The 13,503-nt window shown below is 34.5% G+C and overlaps 1 protein-coding gene and 1 long non-coding RNA gene across 2 annotated transcripts; both read right to left on the reverse strand.

Moving 5' to 3' along the window:
* Window positions 1-1,742: 1,742 nt before the first annotated feature.
* On the reverse strand, window positions 1,743-4,209 carry LOC6035081 (DEAD-box helicase Dbp80). The gene is made up of 5 exons (XM_001845264.2): window positions 3,979-4,209; window positions 3,664-3,905; window positions 2,741-3,599; window positions 2,406-2,682; window positions 1,743-2,343 (listed from the first exon to the last, which is right to left on the reverse strand). The coding sequence occupies exons 1-5, from the start codon at window positions 4,051-4,053 to the stop codon at window positions 2,204-2,206; spliced, it is 1,593 nt and encodes a 530-aa protein (XP_001845316.2). The 5' UTR covers window positions 4,054-4,209; the 3' UTR covers window positions 1,743-2,203.
* Window positions 4,210-8,492: 4,283 nt separating this feature from the next.
* Window positions 8,493-11,750, reverse strand: LOC119765515. The gene is made up of 3 exons (XR_005276787.1): window positions 11,577-11,750; window positions 11,156-11,247; window positions 8,493-8,790 (listed from the first exon to the last, which is right to left on the reverse strand). It is a non-coding gene; the product is annotated as an uncharacterized LOC119765515 (long non-coding RNA).
* Window positions 11,751-13,503: the final 1,753 nt, after the last annotated feature.

Consider the following 13,503-nt stretch of genomic DNA (forward strand, 5'->3'; position numbering starts at 1 on the left):
ACCATTGAGAAAATAAACTAAGTCATAAATTTCAGCTTTGTCTCACGACTGTGGGGCGATAGTAAGACGACAAAAAATTATATTACAGGTATTCAAAAGACCTTTAATTTTGCATCACATAATTTATGGTCGAATACTATTATTCGAAAAACTATCCGATCCGTTACATTTTTGTTCTTAATTCTATTTTGGGTTCTTCAAATACTTTTATCCAAATTATGTTCAGTTTTGATACGATTTTTGTACATCCCTTTTGATTTGGTTTGATTAAAAAGATGATATCTGATTTTATATGAAAAAAATGTAAATAATCCGGATATCCGTAGTCCAATCTCTAATTAAATAAGTTTGTTTTTTATAATATTATTTTTCGAATAATAAAAAAAAAGCTCAATTTTCAAGATTATGTAGTTCATTTTAACAATCGGTATTTTTTTTTTTTTGATGGCCGATTATTTTGGATTGCCTAAACATGTACAAGTGTTTCCTCTTAGTGAGATGTCAGACAAAATCTTCAGCTATTGAGCTTAGTTCAGTTATCATCTTTAGAAATTATAAAATTAAAAATAAATAAAAGGGACACCAACCTCTCTTGTGGATCGCAGTATTGTGATCACTACATTTATTAAATCAAAAGTTTAATCTGATCAAACTTTGTTGATTCTATTTTTTTTTTCAACATTGCGATTAATAACCAGCCTTAAGCAAAATTTAAAAAAGGCTTAGAATTTTGTTTTTAATTTTTATGTTCTTGTTCTATTTGCTTTTCACCAATATTTTTTTTAAATTTATTTTGAGCCAACAAGATTGAGTCGAATAAGGTACACTAGAAATTTAAAATATATTATTAAGATCATTTTTCATGAATATTGATCATATTTTTCAAATAACATCATTGAAGCTATGAAACGAATCTAACAAATATTGAATAACAAATTGACAAAAAAATCTTGCAAAATTTTCAATAATGATATTTGAAATTGTCAAAAATACTCAATTTCAAATCAAGACATGATTAGGTATTTTATACGAAATAAATTAAACAAAAAAATGTATTGAATAAAAAAATATTTTCAGTTTTGTAAATCCGCGAAATCCGCGCCATCGCTGACTAAATCCGCGCCAAATCCGCGAAAATCGCGAAAGTGTAACCACCCTGCACGTAGGCTATAGTGGTAACGCTTCCGCCTAAAGAGCGGTAGATCGATGTTCAAATCCCGACTTAGAAGAGACGACCTATGGAATGGTAACATGAACCTCAACATATTAACATTAAGTTCACAAATAAATTGCCACTGAATCCGCTTTTTAAATACGCCCCCCAACAAGAAGATTTTTTTACTGACCTTAAAATGGTGATCGTTGGCAGTTTTGATGGTTGTTCTATCACTCTGTTGGTTGACTGAAACTAAACCATCACAACGAAGTTCAAGTTAAAGAACCAAATCATAATTCACTTGCAGATTTGGTAAGCACATCACAAGTTGCGAAGAATTGCGCAAACACTACTGAGATTATTTGATTTTGTCGTCAGCTGCACCCTGTGTCGATTTCTTTTCTTGGTCTTGGATTATCAGTCTGAAGTTGATCACCTGAAACGAAAGACAGGGGAGAACATTTATTTCGTCAATAAAGGGCCGCGTTTGTTTGTTCGATCAAGTGTTATAATAACACTTAGGTACTAGCACAATAATTTGACCAAGGCTTTCGGATCGGAGTTCACTTTGCGCCCACAAATCGTATCGTTTTCCTTTATCGCTTGAAAAGCGCATATATTACTTCCCTTCAATCTATTCTTCTTTTTTCTTGTTTGCTCTTACTCAGGAAAGTCGTCCGTTTTGTTATACGGAACTTGTTTTGTGGAATTATGTTTACATTATGGTAATAATTAGGTAAAAATCGTTTTCAACTATTTTCCCTCCTCTTTCTTGGCTCGCTCTCACGCTCTCTCACGAATATTGGTAGGAAAAGAGACAACAAAATTCGATCACATTTCAATGCACAGTTTCCTTGCTAAATCTCATAAAAAAAGAATATTTTTTTCGTAACCCATGCTCGTTAGGCATTTTCTTGATCGATACTTTTTTGTGTTTTGCACAAATTTTAGTCGCATAAGAGAAAAAATAACAAAAGTCTTTAATAACCGAGGTGTCGCGCGTGTCCAAAGAATAACTTAAACAATTGTCCCGCCAAATCCAAAAATCTACGAGCCGATCTTCTCGATTTCGTCCGAATTTTCCGCGTCCAGCAGGTGAATGCGCTTCTTGAAGTGGCTCTCGATGGCCCGGCAGATGGCCATGCTGCGATCCGAGTCGACCAGGTTGATTGCGATACCGTTCTTGCCTAAAGCATAAAAAGGAAGGCATTAAGTTTGGAAAGTGTTTTCTAGGTCATGAACAACTAACCGAAACGTCCGGTGCGTCCGATCCGGTGCAGATACGTCTCGCAGTCGGCCCGGCCCTGTTGGTCGGTGGGCAGGTCAAAGTTCACCACGATCGTGACCTGCTCGACGTCGATGCCCCGCGACAGGACGTTCGTCGTGATCAGGACCTTCTCCATGCCCGCCCGGAAGCGGTCCAGCACCATGAGGCGCTGCTCGACGGTCAGGTCGCCGGAGAGCACGGCCACCGAGTGGCCGTCCTGGGACATTTTGCCGGACAGCCAGCCGGCCGTTTTACGCGTCTGTGGAGGGGGGAGAGTTGAGCTTGCTAGGATATTCCAAAAGAGGGAATCTACTCACGTGGCAGAAGATGATGGCCTGCCCGACCGTGATCACGCCGTAAATGTTCGAAATGGCCTGGTACTTCTCGTCCTGGTTCCGGCACTTGACGTAGTACTGCTTGATGTTGTCGAGCGATTCCTGCTCGCGCGCCAGCCGAATAACGATTGGGTTCGGTACAATGTACTCAGCAAACTCCATCACCTCGCGCTCGTACGTCGCCGAGAAGAACATCATCTGGCACGACGAGGACAGCTGCTTGTGAATCCTGATGCACTGGTCCTGGTGGCCCTGGGTGGCGATCATGACGTCCGCCTCGTCCAGCACGAACACGCTGATCTTCTTCAGGTCGAACGCACGGAACTTGATGCCCCAGTCGAGCAGCTTGCCGGGCGTTCCGATTATGATGTGATCGGTCAGTTTGGAACCCTTGGAAATCTCCTCGCCTCGGACCGCGTACCGCAGCTTGATCTCCGGACAGAACTTTGCCATCTTGGCCGCGACCTCGCCCGTCTGGATGGCCAACTCGTACGTCGGACTTAGGCAAATGACCTGCGGATAGTTCTTGGCCGGATTTACTCGACTCAACATGGCCAACACGAAGGCCGCCGTCTTTCCCGTTCCGCTCTGACTCTGGGCGATCATGTTCTGCGGAGGTTCAGCCAACAGCGTCGGCAGTGCCGTCTCCTGGATCTTCGACGGCGCATTAAATCCCATCGCGTACACGCCCTGCAGCAGCTCCGGCTTCAAATGCAACGCCTCGAACGTCTTCACAGAGTACAACGGCGACATCGGGTTCTTGCGTTGCACCTCAATGTCCTGTCTGCTCTCGACCAGACCCTTCCGGATAATCTTCATCAACAAGCTTGCATCCGCCGGACTGCAACCACAAAACAAAACCATTAACATTCAACACCCAAACCCCAATCAACACAACTCCCTACTTAAATGCCTCCGCGTCCTCGGTGGACGACGCCGTCTCCCCATTCTCGCTGGCGGCCGGTTCCGACGGAGTGCCAGCACTACTCACAGCGGCGGCTATGGTCGTCGCCGGCGGTTCCACACTCGCCGGCACGGGCTCCGCCGGAGGCGGATTCTCCTCGGGCTTTGCCGTCTCCTCCTTAGCCGCTTCCTTTGGCGCAGCCTCGCTCTTGTCCTTCTCCTTCTCGATGCTCAGCTCGTTAACCTGCGGAACAGTCGATTCCGTAAAAAAATAAGGTTAGAAATCGGAAGAAAACAAACAACAAAATCGCTCTCACCAGAGTGGAAATCTCCTGGTCCTCGGCTTTTTTGATCCAGTTCTCGGAACCAGCGGTGGCCGGTGCGTCGGACATGGTTCTTTTCTACGGGAATTCCGGGGATTCGCTAAGTTTTTTTTTACGGGAAACTAAACACTACTTTTGCGAACGGGCTTGCTTGCTTGGAAAACGCCTTTTGTTTCACCCGACCAGCTAAAAGTTGTGCGAGAAATGCCAAAAATCGGCCAAAACATCATCGGTGTTCGTGAGTAACCCAAGGTGAGTAATCTTGTGCCAAAAGGGTGGGAATTTGTAGCAGTGGTGTCAGCTTTACTATTAATAATAATAATAATAATAAATAATAATAGGGTCCATATTGAGGTACATTAAAATAAAAAAAAATTAGAAAAGGTGTGTTTTACCATTGTACGTACAAATTTACATAAGGCTTTACTGCACACTAGACTGCACATGTTGTTATAAATGTCTATTATGCAAAAATAGCAAGCTGAGAAAAACGCAAGGCAAGTTTGTCCCACACATAAGGCTATCCAGGTTTTTAAGCAAAGATGGCGTTTGAATGTCGAACGTCCGATATGTCAAAATCGCGCAGTAGCACCAACATCAGACAAAAAATGTGGCTGTCATGCCATGGCACACTTTTTTCGCAATATTGGTACCACTGCGTGATTTTGACATTTCGGGCGTTCACCATTCGAACGCCATTTTTGCTTAAAAAGCTGGATACGTGTTAAGTTTTTGGCGAAATAACCTGATTTCTTGAACAAAGTACAGTCATTCCACATATTCGGAACGGTTTCCAAATCGGGCAATGTTCAAAAAATCATAGCAAATCGATAATTTAACTTAATGATTCGCTTTTTCCTTCATTTGAAAGCTTTTTTTGCGATCTTTTGAATGCTGTATCGAACATCTGCAAATTTTAACTTTTATATGAAGTTTTTGAAGAATTACTTTGACCCTTGAAATCCACAAATTCGGAACACTTTTTTCTTACGAATGTAAACAAACTTTGGATCTCTCCAGGAATACATATTTATTACCTCGGGGCAAGACAGTGAAAAAACCAGGACAAACGAGAGTTACTCCGGGAGCAAACGGGAGGAATCGAGAGAAACTCGGAGAAATGAGAGAAACCATGCAATTCTCGTTAGAAATGTCACTTTGACATTGATGACGTTTCTTTCGGAATGTTATGTTTTCAATCTGGCGCGACGACAAAAAATGTTTTGTTCAAAATGCGGTTCGTTTGTAAATTGGTTGATTTTTAACTGGATTTCTTTTATCCCCAGGTATACGTTTCGGTAAAGGGTGAGCACGATAATGTTACAGCACATGCTCCGCTGATTCTGCCGCATGTGGAACTCGATATCGCTGATTGGTCACGTGTCCCCGCCCGTTCCCACGTTAAACGCCTGACGCAGGTTCTGTGGGATGAACTTAACCCCGCTACCACCCCAATTACCAAACAATAACTTCACACACTGAAACCAATAAAACTCAAGCTTAGTGATGTTTTATACATGTTTTGATAACTTTTTTTGTGAAAATATCAGTTAAATTCAGGTGTTCCACAATTCGAGCCAAACATTTCATTAGGGCGCAAAACCAAAAACCGCGATTCGAGAAAATCGCTTGCAAAAAGTGCACAACTTGTTTCAATTCCTATTTAAAGAAGAAGCTTGACTGATGGTATTTTTACTAATGATACGATAAAACACATCATTATCCTCAACTTTGCTTGAATGCTTTTTAATTTATGTTGATTTTCGCAATAAAACTCATTATTTAAAAAAATCTCGTTATTAGGCCCTTTTAACTTTCCAACTGTTGTTCATAATGGGCCCTTTCTAGATGCATTTTCAAAGAGAATTGAAAGGGCACTAAAGCGCTGTCATCCGATTGTTGTGTTGAATGATGTTTATGGGACCTTTTGTTCAGTTAGAAATAATGAAGAATTCAGCGAACATTATGTTAGTTGGTGAAGTTTTGTGAGCGAATGGTGAGAATAAGGCATGTGAAACATAAAAATTCTTCAAATGTGTACTGAACAGCTTCCGCGGGACCATATTAAATATTGTGTTTCGGCGAAGTTTTTTTCTGCAGAAATCTTTGGTGAAACGTAAACCAAACGTTGTTTTGAAGTGAATTATGGTGTTTAGAATGTATGAAAAGTTCACTCTATAACATAGAAAGTTCCTCAACTACGAAAAACTACGAAAAAGAAAAGGGCACAATTGAACTTTTTTCCTGGTTCGGAGTGAACATTATTATGAGCCCTTTTGAGTTGTTGATTTAATAATATTTAAATAATAATCGAGAAATTAAAAGTGAGAGTGTGTGCGTGCAACATGGAGTTAAACTTTTTGAAAAGCCTTGGTAAGCTTCACAGCAACTGCACAGAAAGTTTAACTCCATGTTGCGATTTGTCAGCTCGATAGGGTCCATATTGGGGTCCACTGAACTGAAAAATAAAATATTAGAAACGGTGTGTTTTAAATATTGTGGATTTATTAATAATTTCAAGAAAAAATAGAATCCTGCGCTCCAATTAATCGCCGCAGAAAGATATAGTCGCAATGGAAAGGTATAGATGAGAGAGTAGGCTTAGAAAAAATCAAAATAAATTTGACTGTCAATTTGAGAAAATCGTGATAATGCGTACCGGTAATTTTTGTGGAGTTCCTAAATCAAACCATATTTCTGAAGTATTTTTTGTAGAAATGGCGACGGCGGCTGCGACATCGTCCGGAATGGCCGGAACGACGACGTTGGCTGGCCAATCCGAGTGTGGACGAAGCAACTGTTGAAGTGACAGAGTTGTCGGTGCAGACATGCGACGGCTACCCCGGGACCTACTGTGGACAGCGGTGTCCGTGCTATGTCGTTTCCAAGTCCTGTTTGGACTCGGTGGACTGTCGGGGATTTTGGAACCTGCATCGGGTCGATGGCAGGAAGGTGAATTGGAGGGCATAAATTAATTTAAAAAAAAAATCTTTAAAACATCTCGATTTGTCCAGGTCCACCCTCACATTCCAGAGCTACAGAACCTAGAGATCAACCTGCACAACAACGCAACGGCAAGCGAGGCGCTCTTCATAGCCACGACTATCGTACTGGCGACGTAAACCCAGTAGTCGGTTCCGGCCCGGGAGGTGGCCAAAATCTACAAGCTTAATTACAAAAAAAAAATACAAATTGAATGTGATGTGAACAAAATTTTAACGAAATAGAACAAAAAATAAACTTGTTCATTACTTAGTGAACCGCGTGTGGGGATAATTTTACTAAAAAGTCAAGTATTTCATCTCGAGCTGAGATTCGATCAGCTCGCTCATAAAATTTTAAAGGCCTTGAAAATAATTTTGTTTGAAAGGTTTGGCTCGTATTTTTTATTTTCAAAATTCTCACTGTCTGGCTGAAGATTACGAAGAAATTAACTATCTACAAAAAAGAACTTAACAGAAAGCTTAGATTAATTGTTTGACTTGAAGAGCCAATGATTCTTGAACCGACCCAGTTGAAGATCGCAAAAAAACCGAACCAGGACATCGCGCGGATCAAACGGATGTGACCCATTTAACGGTGTGCAATTGCCTTCTTCACACAAAAATTCTAACTGCCTTAATTCTGGGAAGAGGCACCATGTCGAACCACCATATTCGAATCAATAGAATATCAATGAAAGAAAGTAGTTTAATTTTAATTAATATTCATATTCATATTTTCCGTTAAAATAACTTGCTTCCAGAAATAAACCCACTTAAAAAACAAAATGATACACTTGAGCTGAAAATTTTAAGGTGAGCTGTCAGCCACAGAACGCCAAAATCAACAAGATTGCTTGGATAAATTGAAAAAACTTTTGCGCTCGTATCTTTGAGACCCATACAAGAAAATCACCAAAACTGATATTTTCTCAATACGCGCAATAGCTCGTAGCTGGATTTTCTGGCATCTTCTCACCCCGCATAGTCAACAACCATATAGTCACCATTTGTCGAATGATTTTTCCTAAATGATCTTAATAATACACCAAATAGGGTGCAACCGTACATTTTCCATTCCCCAAACAATCCTACAATTTATTAAATACCCGCATAAAGATTTACTATAAACCAACAGTAGATTTTATGGTTATCACACGATAAATTCTATGGTTATTTTAACCATGATTCTACTGTAGCCTTTATGTTTTTTCACCATAGAATATATCCTATTTCGGGAATTTACTATAAAAAAGGGGTATTGTTAGGCACAGTCACCATAAAAATTTCGACTTTTCCCCATACAAAAAAAAACCAAAAACTATACATTCTATCGTATTTTCATTGATGCCTTTTCCGTCCAAAAAATTACCCTGACCATAGAAAACATCATACATTTATAATAAAAACAGTAACCATTACAATGGTTTGCACAGTAAATTCACAGTTCTTCATGGATTTTTCCATACTAAATAGTACGGTTTAAACTATATTCGTACATTGAAATAAATAATAACTACAGTATGATTCATTGTATTTGCATTGTATTTATTGTTTTCTCTCCACCAAATTGTACTGTAAAACATATATTTATACATTAAAATTAATGGTCAATATGGTAAGTTTTATTGTATTTTTATAGTTTTTTTCGCAGATTTAAAAAAAATAGTACTTTTTTTCCGCGTCGTTTTCTTTTAATATTCTGCTTCAATCCGAACTTTCTGACGTTGTTCGAAATGTTTGTAGCCGGTGCCAGAACTACTGCTTCGTACTTGGGATGAACTCTCGCGTATTTATGAAGCACAATCCTCAGTGGAATAGGCCCCTGTAAAAGAGAAACACACTAAATTAGACATAGGGAATATTTTCATATGTTTGTTTCGGTACAAATGCTATTAAATTAGCTGCTATTAAATTCTAAAATTCTAAAATTCTAAAATTCTAAAATTCTAAAATTCTAAAATTCTAAAATTCTAAAATTCTAAAATTCTAAAATTCTAAAATTCTAAAATTCTAAAATTCTAAAATTCTAAAATTCTGAAATTCTGAAATTCTAAAATTCTCAAATTCTCAAATTCTCAAATTCTCAAATTCTCAAATTCTCAAATTCTAAAATTCTAAAATTCTAAAATTCTAAAATTCTAAAATTCTAAAATTCTAAAATTCTAAAATTCTAAAATTCTAAAATTCTAAAATTCTAAAATTCTAAAATTCTAAAATTCTAAAATTCTAAAATTCTAAAATTCTAAAATTCTAAAATTCTAAAATTCTAAAATTCTAAAATTTAAAATTCTAAAATTCTAAAATTCTAAAATTCTAAAATTCTAAAATTAAAATTCTAAAATTCTAAAATTCTAAAATTCTAAAATTCTAAAATTCTAAAATTCTAAAATTCTAAAATTCTAAAATTCTAAAATTCTAAAATTCTAAAATTCTAAAATTCTAAAATTCTAAAATTCTAAAATTCTAAAATTCTAAAATTCTAAAATTCTAAAATTCTAAAATTCTAAAATTCTAAAATTCTAAAATTCTAAAATTCTAAAATTCTAAAATTCTAAAATTCTAAAATTCTAAAATTCTAAAATTCTAAAATTCTAAAATTCTAAAATTCTAAAATTCTAAAATTCTAAAATTCTAAAATTCTAAAATTCTAAAATTCTAAAATTCTAAAATTCTAATATTCTAAAATTCTAAAATTCTAAAATTCTAAAATTCTAAAATTCTAAAATTTTAAAATTACAAAATTACAAAATTACAAAATTCTTTATATCTCAATTTTCTTATTTCCGAATTTCCGAACTTCCTAATATCCTAATTGCCTAATTTCCTAATTTCCTAATTTCCTAATTTCCTAGTTTCCTAATTTCCTAATTTCCTTAATTCCTAATTTCCTAATTTCCTAATTTCCTAATTTCCTAATTTCCTAGTTTCCTAATTTCCTAATTTCCTAATTTCCTAATTTCCTAATTTCCTAATTTCCTAATTTCCTAATTTCCTAATTTCCTAATTTCCTAATTGCCTGATTTCCGAATTTTTGAATTTCCTAGTATCCGAATTTACTAATTTGGAATTTCTTAATTGTTATTTTTTTTATGTTTTTAATTTTTTAATTTCCTAATTTCCTAATTTCCTGATTTCCTAATTTCCAAATTTCCTAATTTCCAAATTTCTTATTTCCCTAATTTTCTAATTTCCAAATTTCCTAATTTCCTAATTTGGTAATTTCCTAATTACCTAATTTTCTAATTGCCTAATTTCCTAATTTCCTAATTTCCTAATTACCTAATTGCCTAATTTCCTGATTTCCTAATTTCCTAATTTCCTAATTGCCTAATTTCCTAATTTCCTAATTTCCTTATTTCCTAATTTCCTAATTTCCTAATTTCCTAATTTCCTAATTTCCTGATTTTCTAATTTCCTTATTTCCTAATTTCCTAATTTCCTAATTTCCTAATTTCCTAATTGCCTAATTTCCGAATTTCTGAATTTTCTAGTATCCGAATTTACTAATTTTGTAATTTCTTAATTGTTATTTTTTTTAATTTCTTAATTTCCTAATTTCCTGATTTCCTAATTTCCAAATTTCCAAATTTCTTATTTCCCTAATTTCCTAATTGCCTAATTTCCTAATTTCCTAATTTCCTAATTGCCTAATTTCCTGATTTCCGAATTTCCTAATTTCCTAATTTCCAAATTTCCTTATTTCCGAATTTCCTAATTTCCGAATTGCCTTATTTCCGAATTGCCTAATTTCCGAATTTCCTAATTGCCTAATTTCCATATTTCCAAATTTCCTTATTTCATAATTTCTTTATTTCCTTATTTCCTAATTTTTTAATTTCCAAATTTTCTTATTCCCTAATTTCCTAATTTCCTAATATCCTAATTGCCTAATTTCCTTCCAAGATTCAGCATTTTGAGATTCGGTCTGATGAGCAGCCCTATATGTTTACATTAAAAACAAAATTATATAAACATTTGTAATTATCAGTGGCATTCAAATTTGCAAATTCTATTATTTTATTTATTCATCAAAACAAATTTAACACAGGCACCGTGTCAATAAACGTCAAACGCTACTTTCTGTTTCTGTTATTTTCAGTTGCGTACCACTCAACACAATTCTTTTCGTGACCTTTTCCTTGACCGTTGTTTGAACGTTCACCGTTGAGCATTAACACACAACTTACCTAACGATTTTCGCCTCCAGACGAAACGACCATCCTGAACAAATCCGGCCGGAAGTGTCCGCAGCAGGCGCCGGGCCTGGTAGAAGAAGTCCCTGTAAAAGAGGAACACACACAGTTTGTTCAGACCACTGTTCTCGCAAACTTGACCTTGACCATTCTCTTTGAACATAACCAAACTTGTCCGCACCCTCAGCAAACGTCAAATCAAAACAAATTGCTGCCGGATCTTTCTCCGGATCTCTCCCGTAAAAGATCCGGCAACAATTTTGTATGGCTTGAAGTTTGCGGAGGGTACCAAAAAAAGGTAAACAAATCACTTTGTGCATCAGCCAATAGCTTGGGAAATTTGCCTGAAAATGCCTGCTGCTGTTGCGGGTGCGATTCCGCCCTCTCCAAGTTCAACAAAACTCCAAATACTCACCCAAATATGCGAAAATTCCGCCATCCCAGAGCCGTTCCGATTCGGTCACCCGGTGTATTTGTTCCGAACGCCGGATGTTGTTCCTTCACGAGCACACGCGATTCGACTTGAGAATTTTTGATTTCAACTGCGCCACACAAACAGGATCAAACACGCGCGCGGGTGAAAAAAAAATGACAGCCTTGATGACAGCTCGATCAACTATGGTGTGTTCGTTAGGGGAGCGTCGCCCAGATTAGGTGTCATGGTGCGTTCGTTAGGGAGCGTCGTGTTCGTTTTGTGATCCTTAATATTTTTTGCCGTTTCTATTATTGAATAAAAATGTTTAAATGTTTAAATGTTTAAATGTTTAAATGTTTAAATGTTTAAATGTTTAAATGTTTAAATGTTTAAATGTTTTAATGTTTAAATGTTTAAATGTTTAAAAGTTTAAATGTTTAAATGTTTAAATGTTTAAATGTTTAAATGTTTAAATGTTTAAATGTTTAAAAGTTTAAATGTTTAAATGTTTAAATGTTTAAATGTTTAAATGTTTAAATGTTTAAATGTTTAAATGTTTAAATGTTTAAATGTTTAAATGTTTAAATGTTTAAATGTTTAAATGTTTAAATGTTTAAATGTTTAAATGTTTAAATGTTTAAATGTTTAAATGTTTAAATGTTTAAATGTATAAATGTTTAAATGTTTAAATGTTTAAATGTTTAAATGTTTAAATGTTTAAATGTTTAAATGTTTAAATGTTTAAATGTTTAAATGTTTAAATGTTTAAATGTTTAAATGTTTAAATGTTCAAATGTTTAAATGTTTAAATGTTTAAATGTTTAAATGTTTAAATGTTTAAATGTTTAAATGTTTAAATGTTTAAATGTTTAAATGTTTAAATGTTTAAATGTTTAAATGTTTAAATGTTTAAATGTTTAAATGTTTAAATGTTTAAATGTTTAAATGTTTAAATGTTTAAATGTTTAAATGTTTAAATGTTTAAATGTTTAAATGTTTAAATGTTTAAATGTTTAAATGTTTAAATGTTTAAATGTTTAAATGTTTAAATGTTTAAACAGTTCAGTAAAATGGCCATTCGGGTAAATGACATTCGGGGATATGGAATTTGCGGGAGAATGATTTTCGGGGTACACTCAAACCCCGATGGTTTGACACTAACTGTTGTCAAACAAACGGGGTCACTTTTTAGTTTGACACCCCTTTTACACGGATCTCACACACACTACCAAACGCTCGTTTTGATAGTGTTCGTGAGCGCCGTGTAAAATTGACAGTTCGTCACTTTTTAGTTTGACTTTGACCAACCAACGGGGTACAAACTAAAAAGTGTCAAACGAAAAGTGACCAACCACCGGGGTTGAGTGTAGTGGAATTTTCGGGGAAATGATTAATCGGGGATATGGGATTAGTGAAAGCGGGATTTGGGGATTTGGGATAAAGCCTTAATGTTTTAATATTTTAATATTTTAATATTTTAATATTTTAATATTTTAATATTTTAATATTTAATATTTAATATTTTAATATTTTAATATTTTAATATTTTAATATTTTAATATTTTAATATTTTAATATTTTAATATTTTAATATTTTAATATTTTAATATTTTAATATTTTAATATTTTAATATTTTAATATTTTAATATTTTAATATTTTAATATTTTAATATTTTAATATTTTAATATTTTAATATTTTAATATTTTAATATTTTAATATTTTAATATTTTAATATTTTAATATTTTAATATTTTAATATTTTAATATTTTAATATTTTAATATTTTAATATTTTAATATTTTAATATTTTAATATTTTAATATTTTAATATTTTAATATTTTAATATTTTAATATTTTAATATTTTAATATTTTAATATTTTAGTATTTTAATATTTTTATATTTTCAATACTTTTATTACATG

Source organism: Culex quinquefasciatus, chromosome 1, assembly GCF_015732765.1.
Source record: "Culex quinquefasciatus strain JHB chromosome 1, VPISU_Cqui_1.0_pri_paternal, whole genome shotgun sequence".
Classification (NCBI taxonomy): domain Eukaryota; kingdom Metazoa; phylum Arthropoda; class Insecta; order Diptera; family Culicidae; genus Culex; species Culex quinquefasciatus.

Bases quoted from the DNA above. Each gene is read 5' to 3' on its own strand.
- LOC6035081 (XM_001845264.2), bottom strand. From the start codon at position 4,053: ATGTCCGACGCACCGGCCACCGCTGGTTCCGAGAACTGGATCAAAAAA. The intron at 2,683-2,740 runs GTGAGTAGATTC...CCCCCTCCACAG, and splicing joins AGGCCATCATCTTCTGCCAC to ACGCGTAAAACGGCCGGCTG. The intron at 2,344-2,405 runs GTTAGTTGTTCA...TTTATGCTTTAG, and splicing joins CGGACGCACCGGACGTTTCG to GCAAGAACGGTATCGCAATC.